Genomic DNA, 23,353 nt, shown 5'->3' with positions numbered 1-23,353 from the left:
TATAAAGTATGAACTTTGGGTGATAATGATATGTCAATGCAGGTTCTTTCATTATAATACATGTACCACTCTGGTGGGGGATGTTCTTTCACTGTAATAAATGTGCCACTCTCATGGGAGAGTGTATTAGTCCGTTTTCATGCTGCTAATAAAGACATAACCGAGACTGGGTAATTTATAAGGGAAAGAGGTTTAATTGACTCACAGTTCTGCAGGGCTGGGGAGGCCTCAGGAAACTTACAATTATGGCAGAGAAAAGTAGAGAAAATAGTTGAAACGAAAGCAGGTTCTTTGAAAATATTAATAAAATTGATAAACTTTAGTCTGATTGATCAAGAAAAAAGACTAAATTAATAATATCAAGAATTAAAAAGGGCACATCACTACAGCTCCCACCCACACTGAAAGGATAATGAGTAAATATTATTTACAATTTTATGCCAAGAAATTCAACAATTTAGATAAAATGGAAAAAAAAATTTTAAAGACAAACTGTCAAAGCTAAATAAATTTATAATTATAAGTTTTCACATAAAGAAAACTCCAAGCCCAGATAGTTTTACTGGTAAATTTCATCAAACATTTAAGGATGAAAGATTATCATTTCCACATAAACTCTTTCAGAAATTAAAGAAAATACCTCCCAGCTCATTCAATGAAATCCACTCTTTGTGACAACCTATTTAGTTTCCAACATTGCCTTGTTACTGAAATCAGACAGACATCACAAGAAAAAAAAAAAAATCATAGACCAATAGCCTGCATCAGATAAATGGGGAAAAAAATCCCATAAAATCGTGAGCGAAGTTGAGTCTAACAATATATAAAAAAGATAATACAGTATATAGGGTCCAAGTGGGGTTTACCCCAGAAATGAGAGGTGGATTCACTTTGCAAAATCCAATTTAAAATCCATATATTAACATCTAAAATAATAAAAACCGTATCATTATGTCAATAGATGCAGGAAAAAAATTTTGACAAAATCCAGTATCACTGATAAAAGTCTTAGTAAAGTAGAGACAGAAAAAACATTCTCAATGGGATATAAGGCATCTGTGAAAAACCTACAACAAACATCATAGTTAATGATAAAAGACTGAATGCTTTCCCCCTAAGATCAGGAACAAGTAAGCATGGCCACTCTCACCGTTTCTATTTAACATTGTACTAAAGTTAGCCAGTGGAATAAGGCAAGAAAAAGAAGTAATAGACATTCTGATTGGAAAGGGGTGAGTAAAACTTCTTTTTTTGCAGATGAAATGATTGCCTATGTAGAAAATCCTACATAAGTTCAATTCTAGTAGTGAACATGAGAAATTGAAATTTAAGAACAATACCGGCCAGGCATGGTGGCTCACGCCTGTAATCCCAGCACTTTGGGAGGCCAAGGCGGGCAGATCATGAGGTCAGGAGTTCGAGATCAGCCTGACCAACATGGTGAAACTCCATCTCTACTAAAAATACAAAAATTAGCTGGGCGTGGTGGCACGCACTTGTAATCCCAGCTACTCTCAGGAGGCTGAGGCAGGAGAATTGCTTGAACCCTGGAGGCGGAGGTTGCAGTGAGCTGAGATCATGCCACTGCACTCCAGCCTGGGTGACAGAGTGAGACTCTGTCTCAAAAAAAAAAAAAAAAAGGAACAATATCATTTGCATTAGCAACAAAAATAGACAAATAATAGCAACAAACAACACTTAATAATACATTTAATAAAAGGTTTGTAAAATCTGAACACTGAAAACTACAAAGCATTGCTGAGAGAAATTAAAGAAGGACAAATAAAGTGGAGAGATATGATGTGTGTGTTCATAGATTGAATGGGCAATTCTCTCCTAAACTGATTTGTCAATTTAACACAATCCAATCAAATTCCTGGAAGACTTTTTTGAAGAAATTGAAAAGCTGACTTCAAAATCTTTGTGAACATTCAAAAGACCTAGAATATCCAAAACAACTGTGGAAAAGAACCGAGCTGGAGTACCAATAATACCTGATTTCAAGACTTTCCATAAAATGACAACCATCAAGATGATGTGGCATTGGTATAAAGATAGACAAATAGATTGACGTAACACAATGCAGAGCAAAAATGGAAATAAATCCATACCTATATGGTCGATTGATCTTCAAGAAAAGTGCCAAAACAACTGAATGGGTAAAGGACAATCTTTTCAACAAATGGTGCTGAAGCAATTAAATAGCAATAGGCAATCAAATGAACCTCAACCCTTACCTCATACCATATACAAAAATTAACTTGAAATGTAACATTGACTTGAATATAAGACTAAAACTATAAAATTTCTAGGACAAAACACAGGAGAAGGTCCAAGTGGCCTTGGGTTTGGCAAAGATTTCTTAAATATAACACAAAAGCACAAAATATACAAGTGAAAACAAATAATAAAGATGAATTCTGTTGTCCTTCATAAGGCACTCTTAAGAATATAAAAAGGTTGGCCACAAACCAGGAGAAAAGATTTGCAAATCTTATATCTGACAAAAGACTTATAACTAAAATATGCAAAGAATTCTGACAACTTCATTAAGAATATGAATAACCCACTAGAAAAATGGGCACAAAATTTAATAGTTACTCCACTATTGATATGCAAATGTCAAAAAAGCACATAAGAAGATGCCCAGTCTCAATGGTTAGTAGGCATATGCAAATTAAAATGAGATACCATTATGTAACCACTAGAATGCCTAAAATGAAAGCAACTGACCATTCCAAGCACTGGTGAGGATTTATGTGGAGATACTGGAACTCTCATTCATTACTGGTGGGAATGTAAAATGAAATAATCATTTTACAAGACACTTTGGCAATTTCTTTAGTGAAATACATCCACTGTATGATCCAGTCATCCCACAACGAGGTATTTACCCAAAAAACGTGTCCTCACAAGACTTCTTCACAAATATTTATTACAACTTTATTTGTAATAGTCCCAAACTGGAAACAATCCAGATGTCCATCAACAGGTGAATGCACAAGCACATTATGATAGATCCACACAATGGAATCCTACTCAACATTAACAATGAATGAACCATTGATGCACACAACAAATGGATGAATGCCAAAATTATACAGAAAATGCAAACTAATCTGTAATAACAGAGAGCAGATCAATAGTTAGGGGACAGGGTGGGGAGGAGTGGGAGGGAGGAATTACAAAGAGGCATGAGGAGGCTTGGGAGCGATGGCCATGCTTATTATCTTGACTGTGGTGATGGTTTCACAGGTGTATACATGTGCCAAAACTTGTATAAGTCAAAGTGTGCACTTTAAATATATGCAATTTATTGCATGCTAATCAGACTTCAATAAAGGTATAAAACAAAAAGAATTCATTTCAGATGACTACCTACCAGCACACAAACATATAACTGAAACAAAAATACCATTACTATGTACAGTGTAATCTGACATATCCATTCCACTCCATTTAACTGAAAATTCAACGTGGTCATGATCCATTAAGTTGATTTCAGGATTCCTGAACGAGGTGATACCTGTAGTTTGAAAAACACTGGCTTCAGATATATTTGAAAAATGAATGGCTTCCACCCAAAACAGTCTCTTAGTTACATTGACAAGCCCCTCTGAGACAGTTTCTGTCTTTACTACTAAATTTCATCTCCCCTTCTATTCACCTGGTTAAGAAATTATACAGCCTTAAAGTAAAAGTACTAATCTTCCAGTTTCCTGCATCGGAGACTGAGATTTACTCTCACCCTTTTGCCATCATCATCTTATTATCTTGTTGGGGAGATTGTTGATTCTGTGATCTTGTAATAAAAACTTTTCTGTGATGACTGTAGTCAGGAGGAACACATGTGGAGCTTTTGGGGAACACTGAGATGGCAGCTACCTGACTGCACATGTACTAAGGTTGCCAAGGCCTTTGGACTTCACTAACATGGGTAGCAGCTGCTATTAACTATCGTTTCCTCCATAAAATAAAGCAAGCTGGCTCTGGCAGTGAACCCACTCTTTATGACAACCTATTTAGTTTCCTGAAGAATTTACCATTAGTTGTTGTTTTTGCCTGTGCGTTGAAGACGATATGGAAAGAGGTTCCTGTTTGTCCTGTTCGCTAACGTACAGTACATTAACAGTGGTTAACTGGGTCTGTGTACAACATGGCTCAGCAAAGAAGAGAAAAAGGCAGCCAGGTGTGGTGGGTCATGCCTGTAATCCCAGCACTTTGCAAGGGCGAGGCGGGTGGGTCACCTGAGGTCAGGAGTTCGAGACCAGCCTGGACAACATGGTGAAACCCAAACTCTATTAAAAATACAAAAGTTAGCTGGGTGTGGAGGCAGGTGCCTATAATCCCAGCTACTCAGGAAGCTGAGGGAGGACAATCACTCCAACCTGGGAGGTGGAGCTTGCAGTGAGCCGAGATCGTGCCACTGCATTCCAGCCTGGGTGACAGAGCAAGACTCCATCTCAAAAAAAAAAAAAAAAAAAAAAAAGAGAGAGAGAGAGAAAGACATTAAGCTAGAAGAGGGAAAGAGAGAACAAAAAAAATGAAACCTGGGCTTGGGTTAGTTTCAACTCTGCTATGAATGAGTCTTCCTGTATGCAACTTGATAATTATGTGCCTGGTGGTCTCTCTTTAATTACACATCTCTCCTTGTCACGGGCTGTAGGGTCATTTGCAAATTCAGTCCATTTTGTGTTCATAAAGATTTTAATAAATTAATCTGGAACCAAAAGGAAATGAAACTCAGGCAGAAATTTGAGTTGTGATTCTGCCCTCAGCTCTTTTTAAACAATGACTGAAGATAAGAAACACAAAGTGCTGCCATTATTTCCCAAGACCATGATCTTCTCAGTGGTTCCAGTAGAACTAGTGGACTAGATGCTCAAACCAAGCCTCGTAGCACACGCAGGGGACACAGGACTGTAAGCAAGAGCTTAAATTCCTAGTTGAGGCTGGGGACGGTGGCTCACACCTGTAATCTCACTGCTCTGGGAGGCCGAGGATCACCTGAGGTCGCGAGTTCGAGACCATCCTGGCCAACATGGTGAAACCTCGTCTCTACTAAAAATACAAAAATTAGCTGGGCGTGGTGACAGGCACCTGTAATCCCAGCTACTTGGGAGCCTGAGGCAGGAGAATCGCTTGAACTTGGGAGACAGAGGTTGCGGTGAGTCGAGATCGTGACACTGCACTCCAGCCTGGGTGACAGAGTGAGACTCCATCTCACAAAACAAAAAACAAACAAACAAACAAACAAAAGACAAAAATATTCCAGATGGGGAAGGATGGCCTAGGTCAGTTGATTTAACTCGAAAAATCTTACATCTAGATTATTCTCTGATAAGTAGCCAGAGATTGTAAGTTCAGAATTTGAACCATTTTAGGAGAGGAGAATCAGAATGCATTAATGTTATTGCTTCTGGGCAAATAGATTTCAGTATCTAGTTCACACCTTCCTTATTTAGGAACTAGGAGAGAGCATGATGTAATGATCATACTTGGACCTTGGTGTTAGGCAAAGCTTGTTTCAGATTCTATCTCGGCTGCCTGCCAGCCTTATGACCTTGGGAAAATTGCTTAGCCTCTCTGAACTTTAGGCTTCTCATTTAGGTCACTGTTTCTCAACTGGGAGTGATTCTCATCCTCCAAATTCTCCCAGGGAATGTTTGGTAATGTCTGGAGACACTTTCGATTGTCATGAGTTGGATGTGGGGGATGTTACTGGCATTTAGTGGGCAGAAGCCATGGTTACTGCTAAACATCCTATAGTGCACATTCAGCTCCTCACAACGAAGAATTATCCAGTCCAAAATGTCAATAGGACTGAGGTTGAGAAATCCTGGTTTAGAGATAATGTATGCAAAGTGTCTGGCTTAAAATAGGTAGATGCTGAATGAATGGTAGCTACCATTGTCAAATGATCAATTCAGTGTGGCTGATTAAAACCCAGATTCTGGGGAAGTGAAGACCATCCACGTCTGTCTTATATTCAGAAAAACTCCCTAACAGTGGTAGCTGCAATCTGTCAAACAGCACAGGTATAGCAAAAAGGTTAAAAGTGGTTCCTCTGGAGCCAGCCTGCTTGGGTCCAGATCCTGGCTCTACCATGAACTACATATGTGTTCTTGAGTAAGTCACTGAACCTCAGCCTGCTTATCTATAAAATGGGTGCACCATGATATCCGCCTCACAGGGATGTGTTAACATACAAAAGAACCTAGTCTGCATAGAAAGTACTCAACTAGTATTTGCTGTTATTACTGGGGGAGTCGTTATGAGGCTAATGCTGAGAGGGGCACTGGTTTGAATAAGAAGCTCTGAAGTTTTTGATGTGGAGTGTGAAAGGGAACGCACCAAACAGAAATAAATCATCCATGCAGCAGTAGGAAAGTGCATCAACCCACTGAGGACCCACTGTTAGTTGTTGGGCAAGGGGCCAGGTATCTATAACTAACATCTCATTGAATCCCCTTCACAGCTCTTTGAAGTGGCTTTTATTAACCTATTTCACAGATGTGAAAATAAGCTCAGAACAATTAAAGTAATTTGCCAAAACTCACACAGCCACTAAGTGGCAGGGCTGGGGTTTTGAATCCTAACGTGATTCTGGTGTGTGTTTTTTGTGGGCTGAAATTCAGAAATGCTCTACTCACAGCAAATTCTCAGAATATGAAACATTTAACCAGGTTTCTATATGTAAGGAAAGGAAGAGAAATTTAAAACCAAGCCTCTGGCTCTAGTAGCTTGGCTGCAACAAATGGCCTGGGGTATGTAGAGAAGAGAGTGACAGGCAATCTGGACGGCAGGATGCAATTAACAGGCGCGGTCCTTGCTTGCTTTTTTTTTTTCTGTTGACAACTGGTAAATCCAAGGAAGTCATCCTGTACTGCTATAGCAGCATAAAGCTACTTAGAAAGAACATTTCTTGGAAATGTCTGAGGCGTGATAGCCTAAGAGAAAGGCTATGGACTCAGTCTCTCCAGGAGAGATTGAGGGTTCCTCAGACATCCCTCATTGCACTAAATGTTTTCATGAGGCTAGTGTGTGCATGCGTGTGTGTGTGTTTGTACACGTGCGCAAGCATAAGCTTGCACTTCTGCACTTGGGAGGGAGGGAGGAAGGGAGAGGGAGAGTGAGAGAGTGTGGGATGGGGCCATGTTAGCCTGGGACTGAGAAGCCAGCAGAACCAGGGAAAGGTTCTAGGTAGTTGCTGTCACCTTCCCCTAAGCAAACAGCTCTATTTAGATAAGAGTGAGAATGGTGCTTGGAAAAAGCCGAAAGGTCTGATTTATCCCAAGACTAGCTGTGTTAAGAGGTTTATACATCAACACTCAGGGCTGGGGCTGTGGAACAAGTGTTGTTTTGTGGATTTCTGGCTTTCCCGAGGGTCCCCTTCACCTTATCCCGTGTAGGAGGGCATCGCACACTGCTCATACTGGCACAACCCAGCCATCTGGCCTGCCCACTCTCTTCCAAGCTGAGGTCTTCTTCAGACTTCAGCTTTGCGGCTTTCTGCCTGGAATAATGGGAGCTGAGGCCTTCTCAGAAACCCTGGGTCCCACTCACCCAGCAGAAGCTGAGGAGGAGCCAAGAACAGGTCACAGGCCTCGGTTGGTGTCATTGTGTGTCCTGTGTGTTCTGTTGAGGGCGTAGGAGGGTCTGTTCTTCCCTGGGCAGAAATGCTCTCTCGAGTTCACTAACCTGGTTGTTTAAATTTAGGCGAGGAAACAGATGCTGGCTGGGGCGGAAGTCTAAGGAGAAGAAGAGGTCTTGGCAGTGGTTTGCTGAGGCTGATAAGAGCATGAGATGTGCTCCAAGCCCGGCCTCTGCTGATTTGCTTTTGGGCCTTCCTGACGTAGCCCTGAGCCATCACCATCAGAACTTGGCTTTTCTGCAAGTTCCTCCTCCTGACTGACCTGGAGGGGGTTATTTTTAAGTTGATCTTTGTGACTTCCTTTTGGCTCACATTTCCACTCCCCTCTCTCAAATGCCCTGAGAGCAGTTTCCTGCTTAGGCCAACTTTAGCATAAGGTGCTGCCTGCAAGGCCCTGGGAGGTGAGGGCTGTCGGCCCTGGACAGCGGCCTTGCAGACAGGGGTGCTGAGGGCGCTGTCCTGGCAGGCAGGGGGCAAACCCAATTGCTCTCATGATAGGGCTGTGCAGAGGACTCCCAGCCTCCCAGGGACTGGCCTCCGATCAGTCCTCCAGCAGGAATCATGCAGTCCCACCTGCAGGTCCCGGCCACTCCCTGACATAAACGGTAGGAACGCCGCGGTTAGTTCCTCCAGGCTGGGCCAGGGCTGTGCTGACCTCTGAGAGCTGCGGGGGAACACCCCTCCCTCCGGCCTCCCCGGCTCCCGGAGTTCCGGAGGAGTGCGTCCGGCCCGCGCAGCCCCAGCATCCTCAAATTGTGTCTCGGATGAATCAGGTCAAGAGTTCCGCCCCCTCTGCCAGCAGCAGTAGAGCAAGGTAGAAGAGCCCACGCCACTGCGACTTCTAGGGGGTTGTAGGGGCCACAGTCCCTGGCGCCAGGGCCCCCTCAGCGCTGCTCCTGGGCTGCCTCTGTGTCCTCCTTCCCAGGCTCAGGGGAGCGGCCGTGCAGCCGCGGAACCCAGACGCTGCCAGGAGGCTCGGCGCGCATCGCCTCTGGCGCAGCTGGCTGCTGCAGGAACCTTCTTCCTTGTTATCTGCTGAAAGGGGACTGGCAGCGTCCCTAGCTCCCATTGGGGAACACGACGCCCCTGTCCTCTACCAATCTCTACAACCAGGGCATGAACAGCCTCTCAGCGGCGACTCCCTCCTCGCACAAGCAGGGCTAAGGATCGCAGGCCACAGGGTAGAGAACTGGCATTTCCCCAAGGCACAGGAGAAGCCAGGCTCAGTTTTTAGTAGGTGGGAGTTCTGGTTCAGCGACCCCAGTGAAATCAGGCAGGAAGAGCCAGTCGATCCTCCCCACTCTGCCGGCCACTGTGATGCTCAGAAAATCACTTCCAGGTTAGTCTGGGTCAAGAACTAGGTCTCACTCTAGAGATTCCCTCCGCAGTGGAAGAGCTGACCAAGGGCTGTCTTTCTGTTGAATTCAGGATTCTGAACTCTCAGCCTCTGTTTTCTATCTGCAGAAATGAGCCAATCCCACTTCTCAAGGTTGCAATTGGATTCAATGAGGGACTCCAGGCAGTGTAACACAGGCGACTGGGCATGGGACTGCCTGAGGTCAAGGTGGGCTCTGCCCTTTGCTAGCAGTGGAAACTTGGGCAAGTTGCTTGACCTTGCTCAATGTCAATATCTTTACCTGTGAAAAGAAAAGGTGATGAAAATGACAGGCTCTATTACAGGGCTATGCCAAGGATCAAGGGAGAGCCTCTGACAAGAGTATTCCAAGGTTAATGAAAGATTAGAGGATGTGCTAGTGTGGTCCAGGCCCAGAGACAGCCCTGGAGTGTTACCATTATTGTGTTACTGCATGGGGAAGTCTGAGCATGGCTCTTGGCTTTAAGGGAGGCATGACTTTTTTCACTATGACTTTAAGGGAGGCAGCATGGTATGATGTGTCTGTGCGTGTGTGTGTGTGTTCCCACACTGCACGCACACTGATATACTAGCAGTGGGGTGATGGCGGCTCTGGGTATGCTTCAGACTTTGCTGCTGCTTTTTTTTTTTAAAGACAAAGTCTCACCCTGTCACCCAGGCTGGAGCGCAGTGATGGTGTGATCCTGGCTCACTGCAGCCTCAACCTCCCAGGCTTGACCTCCGTGACCTCCCAAGTCCCAAGTTGCTGGGACTAGAGGTGCAGGTCTATAATTTTTTTACACCATGCCCAACTAATTTTTTTCTGATTTTTTTTGTAGAGACGGGGCCTTGCTATGTTGCTCATGCTGGTCTTGAACTCCTAGCCTCAAGCAATCCACCTGTCTCGGCCTTCCAGAGCACTGGTATCACAGGTGTGAGCTGCCGCACATCCTAGACTTTACTTGTAGCTACTACATCTACTCCCTTTTTGGGCCTTTGTCGTCATCTCTGAAATGGCGAGTTGTACTTATTGTTTTCTAAGAGCCATTTTGGCTTTACCACACAAGAGTTTAACATTTTAAATGATATTTATAAAAGGATATGTGCATCCTCCTTTCACTTGGTCAAGACACTGCAAAGACTGAATGTTTGGAGAGTAAAAGAAGAAGGGACGGGGTTGTGAGACCTGTGTGCCTATGTGTGGTTTTCTTTTCTTTTTTTTTTTTTCTGAGACGGAGTCTTGCTCTGTCGCCCAGTCTGGACTGCAGTGACACGATCTTGGCTCACTGCAACCTCTGTCCCCCAGGTTCACGCCATTCTCCTGCCTTAGCCTCCCGAGTAGCTGGGACTACAGGTGCCCGCCACCACGCTTGGCTAATTTTTTGTATTTTTAGTAGAGAGGGGTTTCACCATGTTAGCCAGGATGGTCTAGATCTCCTGTGATCCACCCACCTCGGCCTCCCAAAGTGCTGGGATTACAGGCGTGAGCCGCCGTGCCCGGCCTATGTGTGGTTTTCTGTTGAGGCTTCACCCTTTGCCCTCCTCCCTGAGATTCTTGGACCTTCTTCCCACAGCCCCTCCCACCAGCTCCCGTGCAACCCCACCCCAACTAGGGGCTGCCCTGCCTCCCTGCAGATGTTTCCAGTTCGCAGACAGCATGGAGTTCACGTTGGTCATTTGTTCCATTTGCTCAGAAACAACAGCTAGCATTATTGGGAGGAAATGGAGAGGGTGCCAACTCCGAGATAACACAAAAAGCCCTAGTCATGGGCACTAGGCGTGGGTGGAGTAGAGGGAGGGAGGGGGCATAGGCTGGACCATCTGCAGTGACCTAGAGTTCTGTTGGCCCTGCTGAAGTCATGGTCACTGAAGCAGTGTCGAACTTTCCTCTGGGAATGAGCAGGCCTGTTGACTTATCTTAGAGGGACAAGAACAGAATGAGATTTTATCTTGGAGGCCTAGGAGAGACTGGAGAGCCTGGCTCCCCTGCCCAGCCCTGAGGCTAAACTCTCAACTAGAATAAATTCTATTTCTTTACTTCTTTGAAAGCAGAAATGATTCCAGGGTTAATGAAAGATTAGAGGATGTTTTGTATTTCAGGTCAAGAGAAAATACAAATAAATGTAATGCAAATTAAATTACTGGCCTCATGTGCCTCCGTGTTTGCCCATGTATAGCTGTTGTGGCTGGAGTTGGCTGTAATACCCCCCCTTGTTGCTGTTATTCAGCAACCCTCACACCCTGCGCAGGAGGTGGCCCCTTTATTGTAGTGAGTAGTGCTGAGTGATCCGCCAGGCCTTCTAAAATGAGTGACACTCAAGAAACAGAAACTGTGACTATTGCTCTGAATACTCTAGTTCTTGATATCTGGCTCTTAGAGGGCTTCACCTGCAGCATCTGAGGGAGCCTGGGTGGCTCTTGGGGACTGGTGACCTGGAAAACTATGTGTCTGGAAGCTGTGAACTGTCAGACCTGGGGCAGCCTTTCCCCGGGGTTCACAAAGTCCACCCAGCAGGCCTGCTTATGCTGACAAATCACTGCTTCCTGGCAAGGATGGAGAAAGGAGAGGAAAATGGTACCGCCTCCCACAATCTCTTTTGGATACTTCCTATTGCTAAAGCTGGAGGTAGCATTGGGGCAGTTGGGACAGGGATAGAGCACCTCCAGAGAAAGACTGAGACAATCAGCCCTGCAGAAAGACAGGGTCTATGGAACACATCCTTGTAGCTTCCCAACAAGTCTGTATCTCACAGTTCAGTAGCCCACAGGGTGGTGGATGTGGAATGACTTTCCTTTAATTCAACCTCCACCAAGCACCTTGTAAGTGGAAGTGGAGCACGGGTTGGGCACTGGAGTGGCTCTGATAGTGAAACATCAGCCCCCGACCCTACCCAGCTGTAGTACTCGCATTTCTGGTAGCTGCCCGAGATGGTGGTGCTGGGGACCGAGTGCTGTGCCAACTGCCGTGCCTGAGTTACTTCATCCAGTCCACAGAGAAGTATCTTATTTATCAAAGGGGGAAATGAAGACACAGAGATTCAGCAGTTTGGCCAAGTCATCCATTTAGAAACAGAGTTCAAAATAAGAGAGACGCAACATATTCAGAAACACATGCCTGAAGCCTGACAGTGATTTCTCCTCTGGAGCACGTTGGGTTGAGTGGAGTGGGGCAGGCCTGATGCCCAGTGAGGAGGCACTAGAGTACGTGCTATGCTGGGCACACAGGTGGCCGTGTCTCACTGCAGCTGAACATCCATTAGGCGCAGCTTGAGAGGGCCTGAACGGCACTGCTGACGTGGATAATGTAACTGATTAGCACCCACTGTTCTACCCATTAGCATGGGTTGACAGGCCAACTGGCAAAAGGCAAGTGCAGTGATGAAGAAGGAAGGGTCAGCTGTGTGCTTGATTGGAGGGCCCTAAGCTCTTTGGCCCAGGTTTCAGAAAATGGGGACAGAGTGACAAAGGAGCCAGTGAAGGGGGCTTGCTAGCAAAGAAAGCGGGCTGCTTTTCCAGTTTTGACCTTGAACTGGCCACTCTGGGCCTCCATCCCCTCTGGTGTTCCATCTCACTCCAAATGTGTTGCGCCCTAAAAACACCATCATGAACACAGTGATTTGGGGCAAAATCAGTGGTCAGTGATCAGGAGTAATGTGTCAGACTAAGCTGATAACTAGGGCCAGAGGTGGTTCCAGGTCTGGCAGATAGAAGTGTGAACAAGACAAGCAAGGGGACAAATCAAAGACAAGTAAACGAACAAACGAGCTCTGACTGTGGAAGGTGCGGCATAGGAAATACACAGAGAGGATGGAGAGAGCGTGTGTGTGTGTGTGTGTGTGTGTGTGTGTGTGTGTAAAGGGCACCATTTGAGATAGATCACAGAGATGAAGGAATGAAATGGACTGTTATAGGTAAAAATGCTGAAATAGCAACTGTAATGTAAATGTTAGACATTCTCTCTGAGGGTTCCTTTAACTAGACCCAAATAGGTCACGTGGTGTTTTCTAGCTGTACTGGTTTGTGACTGAAGTTAGAAGACGCAAAAATCTACTTTTTGTTTAGGGAGAGGTCTTCTAAATATCCCTTCTGATTCCTCATTGGACATAGAGAGGTATAGCCAGCATTCTTACAGGTAAGGAGAAGACAGACCTGAGAATAATACATAATACATTCAACTGGAATTTATTGCAGGTTTCTTATGTGTCAGGTGTATTTTAGGATCTTCATGCTTTGGGGAGAAGGGGAGTGGGAGGAAGATACAAAAATGAATAAGGCATCATTTCTTCATTTAAGGAGTTTGCCAGCTAGTGGGAGAAGCAGTCATGTAAATAAATAACTACAGAATTGTGTAGTAAGTGCTCCAAGAGAGGAATGTGTAAGCTGATGTGGGAGTGCAGAGGAAGAAGCCATCGACTCAGCTTGACAGTAACTTTAGTCCTTTGTGGAAATAGGTGGGGCTCACATCAATAAAAATACATTCTTCCTGGGGGAATCATAGCATTATGGTTTACTCAGCGCCATTCCTAAGGAAGCATTTCCTAAATATTGCCGGATGTGGGTGCCTATGAGTGCTGTATTAAAAGACTCACTTCAAATGAGGGGACATTTTTAGTCTCATCAGTTTTTTTCTCTTTTGCCAAAATTGATAATCTAAAATGTTATTTGGGCCACTTGTGGGAGAAAAAAATCCTCACCCCCAAATCCTGGGGGTACTGACAATTATCCCTGCATGACAGACTGGGCCGATCAACCTGCAATATGCCTGGAAACAAATGCGTACTCCTTCCAACGTGAGATCTATGGAGTTATTTCTTATACCTTGCATACTGCCAGAAACGACGTGCAGCTCCTCATGAAAACAGGGCCTGACAGAATTACTAAAATACCGGTAGCCGAGGAATGATTTGGGGCACGCAGACATCCTAGAAAACCTAAGCCAAGTGTGATTACTGAGACTGAACATCGGCTCTGACACTCCCGGCTGCTCACACACAAATGAATGAGACAAAGCTCTGCCACTAACCAGATGAACAAGGCAGTCTAATTTATTAAGAAAAACGACCTCTTTTCTAGGACTAAAACTCCTCAGAGAAATTTATCCTATGAAACTTTATGTAAGAGACATAGCAACAGATAGTATCTTCGATCATGATGAAATGCCGAGACTTACTTCATAGGACAGTTTTTTTATATTAACCTTTCATAAAAAGCAGAGGAACTAAGGTCATCTGGGAAGGCATTTCAGCAGGGAACTAAAGTAAAACGGTTTTGCAATGTTGTTGTCTGATCAGGGAGTAGACGCAGGAGTTGCGGGTAGGGAGTGTAGAGGAAGGGCCTGCTGGCTGCTCTCCATGGGCCTGGAATAAAACTCTTGGCTGAGCTTTGACAAGAGCTGGAGAGTAGACAATTGACATAGAATGCACAGCCTTCAATAGCTGGCCCAGCCTAGGAAGCAAGTCTTACCCATTAGGATACTGAAGAATGTCTGCCCAAAATGGCAATTTGGATTTTGGCATAATTGATATTGGACTGTTTTTGTGTGGCTCATTGAAAGAGTCAGAGCTTTGCAGCCAAGATAGACTTGGGTTCAGGCCCTAGCTCTGCCATTTGCTGCTGTGCTGCCCAGAGTGAGTCAATTGTCTCCTATCCTTAGTTTTCTATCTGTGAAACGGATCTAATAATACTTGCCGGCAGGATTGATATAGAATTGTGAGTGATGTGTGCAAAACACCTGGTGAAGTGCCTGGCACATGTGAATTGGCATTTTATCAATGGTAGCTCTTACAGTACTAATTATGAAAGGACCTTGTGCAGTAGGAGGGGAAGACACATGTCATCAAAATCAGGAGATTGCTTATCTCTCACTGTGGCGGTAGGGTTTGCATGCAATTCTCTGAGAAGTTTTGTCCCATTTGATAGGTAGCACGTTAAAAGAAGGAGACCAGGACATTGCCCTGCTGTAAACATTAGGGATCAATAGTTGATATATCCAGAACTCATTCCTACACCTCCCGGTGTTTAGATAAAGGGCATGAGAATCAACATCAGGATCCAAAGTCTTCCTGGGTGAAATCAAGGGATGAGGCCCTACCACAGTGAATAACCCCTGACAGGGGTGGGGACACCGGGCCTGAGCACCCAGAAGCCGAGGGCTGTGACAAAGAGAAGGCTGGGTGGCCAAGAGACATGAGGACATTTGTAAAATTCTTGGACGCTCTCCAGCAAAAGCTGGGAAAATTGACCAGTGCGACCTGCACTCACAGGAGGGGAAGGATAGGTCAGAGGTTGACAGGTGCCAAGGGAAGGATCAATGACATATGTGGCTAAAAATCCCACTGCAACCGCTTACTGGCAAATCCCTCCTGGTCTTCTCCATTCTCATCTTAAGCAAGGAGACCAGGAGCTGGGCTCCCATCCTGGTGCTGCTTTTGTTTTCTTGTTTGTTTGTTTGAGAGGGAGTCTTGCTCTCTTGCCCAGGCTGAAGCGCAGTGGTGTGATCTCAGCTCACTGCAACCTCTGCCTCCCGGGTTCAAGCGATTCTCCTGCCTCAGCCTCCTGAGTAGCTGGGATTACAGGCGCACACCACCTAATTTTTGTATTTTTAATAGAGACAGGGTTTCACCATGTTGGCCACGCTGGTCTAGAACGCCTGATCTCGTGATGTGCCCGCCTCGGCCTCCCAAAGTGCTGAGATTACAGGCATGAGCCACCATGCCCGGCGGTGTATGATCCTGAGCAGATCACTCATTCCCCCGCCTCAGTTTCCTCCTCTGTGAGATGAGATTGGTGATACCTGTCTTGTGGGGTTGTTGGGTTAATTCAGTGAAGTTTACTGCGTAAGGAGCTTTGCACATGACAAAGCAAAACACAAATACTGTGTTTATTGGAACAGTCACAGGTTTGAAAGGCAAAGCTGCTTCTCAACCTTCCGGAGTCAGCAGGACTGAATTTGGTACTGCCCAGGAATATTCTATGGGATTGGATTGACTTTAGGCAGTTGGCTACCTATTCTTGTCCCCTTTGCCTTCCCTTAATTCTCACTTCTTTCATTTTCTGCACCATCTGAGGTTGCTGGTTAAGCAGTTTCAAAGGAGCATTTCAAGTTCTTCCCGTTCTCTTTCTCAGCAGCAGCCTGGGTCCCGAATGACAGCAGGAACGTGCTGCCCTCTGGTGGCCACCGTTGAGCATAGCGCTTCAGCTGGGACGCAGGAGTCATTCTTTCAGACGCTTGAAGCTGATGCTACCGTGCTAAGACTCCGGCAGTTGAAACGCTTCCTCACTTTCTGAGTGCCTTGAATTCAGTTAGCTGAATCCTTCTCTTCCTCCTAGGGCCTGGAGACCTCCTGACACACTCGGTGTGGGTGGGGGGTCTGGTGGGTGAGGCTGAGCGCCCAGAGCATTTCCCCGTCGTTGGGCAGGATTTCCTGTTGCTCAGAGTGAAGGAACCTTGACCTCCCTTTCCAGGCCTCACCCTCCCTCCCACCAACGCTGGCACGGAGTGAAATTCCAGGTACTCAGACTACAGCCTGTGAGTCTTGGGCTCCTTGGATTGGCCTCAGTGGCTGGGCCCTGGTTAGAAGGCCCCTGTGGAGAGCGGCTCCAGACCAGCCCCTGGGCGAGGGAAAGCCCGGCCTGACCCCTGGGGCTTGATGGAGTGGCAGACCCGGAAGAGTGGTGGGGGAGGGGCCTAGGGAGCCGCACCTTCGGGGCTGACCCTGAACACTTGTCTTTTCTAAGCCTCTGCTGTCGGCTAGCAAACATGAAGCTCTATAAAAATATAAGGCTTTGGGGAAGTGGTGATGGGGTCAAGAGGAAGTGAGCAAGCTAATTTTGCGCAACTCTGCAGGCCGCCGTGGGGTGGGAGAGAGCCTTGGGCAGAAGCCCCACCTTTCGCCTGCCTGACATCCGGTCTCAGCTGCCCGGGGACCAGCTCTAGGGCTCCAGAGGCCTTTTCCCTGGGCTCCTGCTAGCACTGCATCTTGCTGTTTTCGTAGGCTGGCAGCTGGGGTTTTCTAGGCTTTTCTGAGAAGCTGCAAAGGATCAGATGAATCATCTCTCCTGCCAGCCTCTCAGATTGTTAAGCGGAACCCCAAGGGCAAGGTTGCAGCCTTGTGGTTGAGCTGTGCCCAGTTGCATCAGACCCAAGTGGGCCCCAGGCCAGGGCTTAGGACAGGTGAGGCCTTTCCCCTCCAGTCACTCTTCCTGTGATTTAAGCCAATGGTTTCTCCTAGATCTTTGCTTCCCTGATGGAGTTCAGGTTCTTTTAGTAGAATTTTAAAATTTATTTTTAATTTAAAAAAAATAGAGATGGGGTCTCACTACGTTGGCCAGGTTGGTCTTGAGCTCCTGGCCTCAAGCAATCCTCTCATCTCAGCCTCCCACAGTGCTAAGGTTACAGGCTGAGCCACCACACCCAGCCTCTTCTAGCAGAATTGAAAACAGCCATGGCCTTTCTTTTAGGTGGGAAATTCTCCTGAACCACAGTTAACCACAGTTAACATATATATGTTGTTTTTTTTTTTTAATAGAAAAAATTGCACCTTGAGCCAATAAAAATGTTTTCCTTTCTGGCCCAGAGCTCACCTTGGGGCCCCAGCCTTACCAGCGGTCTGCTCATGCAGTCATCTGGTCCTGCCATCTCTTCCTAGCTCAGAGCAGTTGCCAGATCTACGTTATACTTGCGCTTTGTGCCCATAGTCTTGGTGGCTGCTTTCTTTTTTAGATCTGAGAATACTGATCTCTACTGATTTTGATAGCATGGCAACATCAAACCCAGGGACTCCTTGTACTTTTGAAAGGTTTGTGTAGTTTATTTGCTCATTTACTTACTGAGGGCTGCCATTCAGAACCTGGGCTCTGAAGCAGAAGCCTAGGTCTGAATGCTGGCTTTGCCACTGCCTAGCTTACAACTTTGGGAAGTTGCTCAGCATAATGGTAGTATCTATTTCATTCGAGAGCATTGAATGAGTCTATGAATGTAAGCTGCTTAACACTGAGTAGTTGGTATGATGGAGAGCACTTAAGAGTCCTCGCTGTTTTATTGTTTCCTTATATACCCAATGCCTAGTTTATGCAACCTGATTCACTGAAGTGCTTTCCTATTCATTCATGAAAAATGTACTGAGCACCTGTGTGTGTGATCTGCCAGGCATCATAGTAGGGGCGAGAAATGCAGCAATGGAAAGTGGTGGTCCCTGCCCTCCAGGAACTCACAGGCTAAGTGGGGAAGTCATATACACCCAGCACAGTGCCGTCCCGGAGGAGAAGTGAAGACTGGGAAGTTTTCTTCAAGGTCCTGTTGGGGAACAGTCTTGGAGGAAAAGTATTTGTTTTCTAGGCGGACTTGGGGCAGAAGGGCCCTGCAAACCAGGCAAAGAGTGTGTGCACAGCGGAGAGGAAGTGAAAGAGAATGACTCTGAGCCACGAATTGCTCAGCATAGCGGACCCAGGTGTCAGGAGACTGCAGAGACCGGGAGACCCATCAGAAGGGTGTAAGCCACTCTAAAGAGTCTGGACTTGATCCTGAGGCAATGCACAGACTAAATGGTTTGGAAGCGGCAGGGGTCATCCTGGGTGTTGAGCTCTGGCATGGTTCCTCTGGTTGCCTGAGGCGCGGAGTAGGAGGCTGCAGCATCTCCTACTTGAGATGTGATGAGGTGCATGACCAAGAATGGCTGCGCGCCATGGGCTGTGGGTGCAGCAGTAGGAATGGGCAAATGAGGTGGTCTTCTGCCCCAGCCTCTCTGTCCCCTTTCCCAGATTGCCTTTTGGTTTTCAATCTAGGGCCGGGTTCCAGGTCAAAATGTTAAGTGACTGTGAAAGTCCTTCCTCTCTGTTCTCAAATCACCCCCAACCCCAACCCCAGCAGTGATGGACCTTGTCTATTCAGAGAACATGAAGGAAGGGCTTCCCTTGTTCACAGAAAAGAAACCCCCCATGGTATGTGCAGAGAATCCTGAGGGTAGAATTCCCAGGTGGGCAGAGGTGGCTAGGTTGGTGACCCTAAGTGTGTCTCCTGCCTTTCTTCTCTCTAGTGGGTTATTCTTTCATGTGTTATCTTGCATACAGCATGCTGGGTTTGGACACAAACCCCTTTCCTTGGTTTCTCTGACCCAGCTGAGATGGACTGATTACAAAAGAACTCACCTATATACTGGAGTAGGGGAGGGAGGGTTTTTTGCAGTGTTTAACCAAGGTTCAAAGAGTGCTATATAGTGAGAAAGGTTTTTGGGGTTTTTTTTTTTTTTTTTTTTTTGGTAGCATACAGCCTCTTAGAAATTTCTCTCAGTAACTTCCTTCTCTGAAGCACAGATAAAGAAAGCAATTACAGTAGAAACATTTGTGAGAGGATGCATTGGAGGCTGACGAAGCTTTTCAAGTTCCAGCAGTGCAGGGATGTGGGCAGAACTGATGTTGGAATATACTAGAATGATGGAAATTCAGTTGGAGAGGACTGCCCCTTTTTAATGTCTGGGGAGTTTGCTCCGGGAGAAATGACAAGTCTGGCAGGGATGAATATGGGATTTGGTAAGACTTGGATCAAATTGGGATACAGTGGTGGTGGTAGGGATTGGAATCAATGAATGATGCCAAAGCAGAGGAACTAACAAGAGGACCCTGATGGGCCCCAGGCAGAGGCCTCTCCCTTATGTCCCACTCCGAAGTGTTTGTTAGTAAACACCAAAACACTATTGTTGTTACTGCTGAATTTTGTTTTCGGCTGTACATATTTAGATGCTTAAGGTAAAAATAATAAAGCTCTCAAGCTACTGTGTGGGCTTCGGTCCAAGTGTTCCTTCTTGTTGCCTCTCTAACATGCCTGGTTAAAATAATCCTTTTGGGTGGTGCTGAGAAGCATCTGAACCAGATGGACTCCGCAAATAACAATGGTGTGCAAGTGTCTCGTTCCCAGAAGTTGGTGACTAGGTAAGCAGCTTCAGGGAGAGGGGGCTGATTCCCAGGCAGTTGCCTGCTTCTGCGGGGATGGGGCTGAGGCTTGGGGAGTGTGGGCAGGAGCACATGCCATTTGATTCTGTTGCATACGTTCTTTTCCCTTCCTTCTGTATGTCTGGTCATTCTGCTCTTCTGTCGTTCCTCACATAGGTTGGACATTGGCCGGCTGCCAGTGTCAGGGCCAGTGTGATTTTGCTGGGGTGTGAGCTGAGAAACAGAGGTGGAGGCTAAGCAGGTGTGATGCTTTGCAGAGGTGCTGAGATTTTGCCCTTCTGACCAGGGAATCTTTGCTTATCCCTTTGATCAAGGATCCTTGCTGCAAAGGCTGGGTATCGGCTGTGCTCAATGGAGCAAGAACTTAGCAGGAATAGTTCTGGCTAAGGTTAGGAGGCTGCCACTAAAGTCCCTTTTGTTCCTCTTCTCCCCTTTGCCTGCTTGTCATGAGATCTTTTTGCTAAGCTGGCAGAAAGATTGCATAGTCAGTGCTTCCAGCTCCTCTCCCACCTGATTCTGCACTGTCATCTGGTCCCTGAATGAATGAATTCTGGCACCCAATCTTGCTTTGAGCCTTCTCTGTGCCACTCGTGACTCCTTCTCTGCTCTTTCCATCTTTCTACTGAGAGTTCCTGGCTCTGTACTTCCTCTTGGCCCATCTCACTTCCTGAAACAAGCCTGAAGAGGGTTGCTTATCTCGATGGAACTCAGAAAGCCAAAAAGCTGCAGGCAGAGGCCTTGAGGGCATCGGTTTGGGGAACTAAGAGCAGCAGCACTTTCAGATTCAGTCCATATAGAACTGTCCTCCAGGGTTCTGGGAACCTGAGGATGTGCGGCGCGTAAAGGGGCTGGAAGTGATCCACCTGTGATGAGCCCTTCTAAGAGATCACCCCACCAGAAAAGAGTAGGAATGAGCGAGTTGGGAATTTTAGACTGTCACTGCACATGGACCTCTGGGAAGACGTCTGGCGAGAGCTAGGCCCACTGGCCCTACAGACGGATCTTGCTGGCTCACCTGTCCCTGTGGAGGTTCCCCTGGGAAGGCAAGATGCCCAACAACAGCACTGCTCCGTCATTGACCGATGTTACCTACATCACCATGGAGATTTTCATTGGACTCTGCGCCATAGTGGGCAACGTGCTGGTCGTCTGGGTGGTCAAGCTGAACCCCAGCCTGCAGACCACCACCTTCTATTTCATTGTCTCTCTAGCCCTGGCTGACATTGCTGTTGGGGTGCTGGTCATGCCTTTGGCCGTTGTCGTCAGTCTGGGCATCACAATCCACTTCTACAGCTGCCTTTTTATGGCCTGCCTACTGCTGATCTTTACCCACGCCTCCATCATGTCCTTGCTGGCCATCGCTGTGGACCGATACTTGCGGGTCAAGCTTACCGTCAGGTAGCCTGCAGGGTGGGGTGGGCAGCAATTGAGGCACCTGGGAAATGAGACTACAAAGCCCAGAGCCCAGACTTTTTGAGTAAAAAATGAATCCAAATTGGCCCTTGATGTTGAAAGAGGGCAGTAAGTGTCTTTTTGTGATATGGTCTGTGAGGGGGTTAGCAACAATGAGCTGGGATTCAGGAGCTAGAATCAGAGGAATGCTCCAGTCCTCTCCCCACTGATAGGGGTGGGTGCTCAATCCCTCCAGCTGTAATTACTAATCCTTGGCTAGAAATGATGAAATCTTGATGCATCTTTAATTAGTAAAAAATTCTCTTCAGTTTTAGAAATGATAAAAGCCTACTAAGATAAGACGTATTATTTTAGGAGAAGCAGGCAGATAAGAATAAGAGGAGATAAACCGATGGTTCTATTGTTTTGCAAATGTAGGTTATTATTTTATCTTAGCTTCCTATTCTGTGCCCACTTCAATGTTGAGAAAGGGATTCTTGGAATATATATATATATATATATTCCTATATATATATTTATTATATTAAATATATGTATCCTGTGTGTGTGTGTGTGTATGTATATTTTCCTCCTTCTCCTCCTGAGATGTGAGAGCTTTTTTCCTAAAAATATTTTTCATTACATGTGACTATATGAAGAGAACGGACTGCCAAATGGAGAAATCTACTTCCCCGGGCGACCCAAATTGCATTGGTCTCATGTTTCTCTTCACTTCTCTGGAGGAAAGAGCAGAGTGAGGGAGCTACAAACAAGCTTTAGATGTAGACAGTCTGGGTTCAAATCCCAGATGTGAGATCTGATCTTGAACAAGTTGTTTAACTTTGTCTCCTTTGGTTTCCACTCTGTATCACGGTGGTGACGATGCTCGGAACTCAGACTTACCTTTTTTTAGTTTTAGCCCCACCACTTCCAACTTGTAAAAGTTACTTGTTTGTGTTTCACTTTTAATCTATAACATGGGGATAATTGCAGTATCCTCATAAGATGGAATGCGTTAACATATGTAAAGCTCTTAGAAACATACCAGTCACACAGTCTGTGCTCAATAAATGGTGGCTGTCATTACTATTATTTTCACAATTGCCATCAATAAAATGGAGGTTATAATAAAATATCTCCTGTTTGTTGTGAGATGTAATTGAGATAAAAATCTATTGATACTTAACTATATTTGTTTCCTTTTTGTGGTCTGTACAGGCTGTTGTCCGGAAGGATAGTTTAAGGAGAAATGAGGACTCTTACTGGATGAGTCTTTTCAGGTCTCTGAAACACTTCAACACAATTTTGTAACTTCATTGATTCATTTAACTCAAATACCAAGTATGGATGCCCATGCAGATAGAGAAGCAGGAGCAGGCACAGGTAGAGGGGAAGTGTTGGGGAGGCATAGTATAATTTATGAAAATCTGCACAACAGCCAAACAGAACAGTGCCAAGAGCAGCAGGCAAGCTTGCTTTGAGAATATCATTTCTCACCAGGCAGACAATCCTCGGAGACTTAGATGAATCTTAGCTCCCAGGAATCGAATAATTCTTGGGCTTACGCCTTATTGGGAACAAAAGGAGTAAACTGAGTTTAAGGGGGACTTAAACTGCTGAATTCACCTGTGGATGTTTTTGAGTTAAAAAAAAGAAAAAAAAGAAAGAAAAAGATAGGTAACTGTTGTATAGCTCTCAGGAAGTGGAGCCCTGAGTGGGGCACGTAAGCACTTGACTCTAGGCAACATCTTCCTTATCCATTCAAGAGTGTTCTTCTTTAGAAAAGTCCCCATAGACGTTTCCTGGATTTTTCTCCAATCGTTGTCTGCTCATCTTGTCTTCATATCCAGTGGAGTTTAGCTGAAATCACCATAGAATACCAACGCCGCCCTCCCTTAGCAGAAGATTGGAGAATTAAGAGAGTATATGCCTTATCTCACCTCTCTCTCTCTCCTTTACCAGCTCCATCTCCCTTACCCTTTAGCAATTCCTGTTATGAACTCACT

The 23,353-nt window shown here is 45.7% G+C and overlaps 1 protein-coding gene across 9 annotated transcripts in view; it reads left to right on the top strand.

The window, feature by feature from the left end:
- Positions 1–23,353, top strand: part of LOC101001693 (adenosine receptor A3) — a 79,722-nt gene that overhangs the window by 38,966 nt on the left and 17,403 nt on the right. Inside the window, exon 1 of one of the 9 annotated variants that reach the window (XM_031652002.1) lies at positions 19,260–21,353. The exons of 2 other annotated variants lie outside the window; for them this stretch is intronic. In XM_031652002.1, coding sequence (XP_031507862.1) covers positions 21,004–21,353 — 350 coding nt within the window. In that variant the 5' untranslated portion in view covers positions 19,260–21,003. Of the gene's footprint in view, positions 1–19,259; positions 21,354–23,353 lie in introns of those variants that run through there. 6 more of the 9 variants (XM_021926105.2, XM_009215286.4, XM_009215279.4 and 3 more) reach the window with 6 other exon arrangements.

The sequence above is a fragment of the Papio anubis genome, chromosome 1 (genome assembly GCF_008728515.1).
Source record: "Papio anubis isolate 15944 chromosome 1, Panubis1.0, whole genome shotgun sequence".
Taxonomy (NCBI): domain Eukaryota; kingdom Metazoa; phylum Chordata; class Mammalia; order Primates; family Cercopithecidae; genus Papio; species Papio anubis.
Note: the sequence above shows the minus strand (reverse complement) of the source record. Positions and strands in the feature narration are given on the sequence as shown.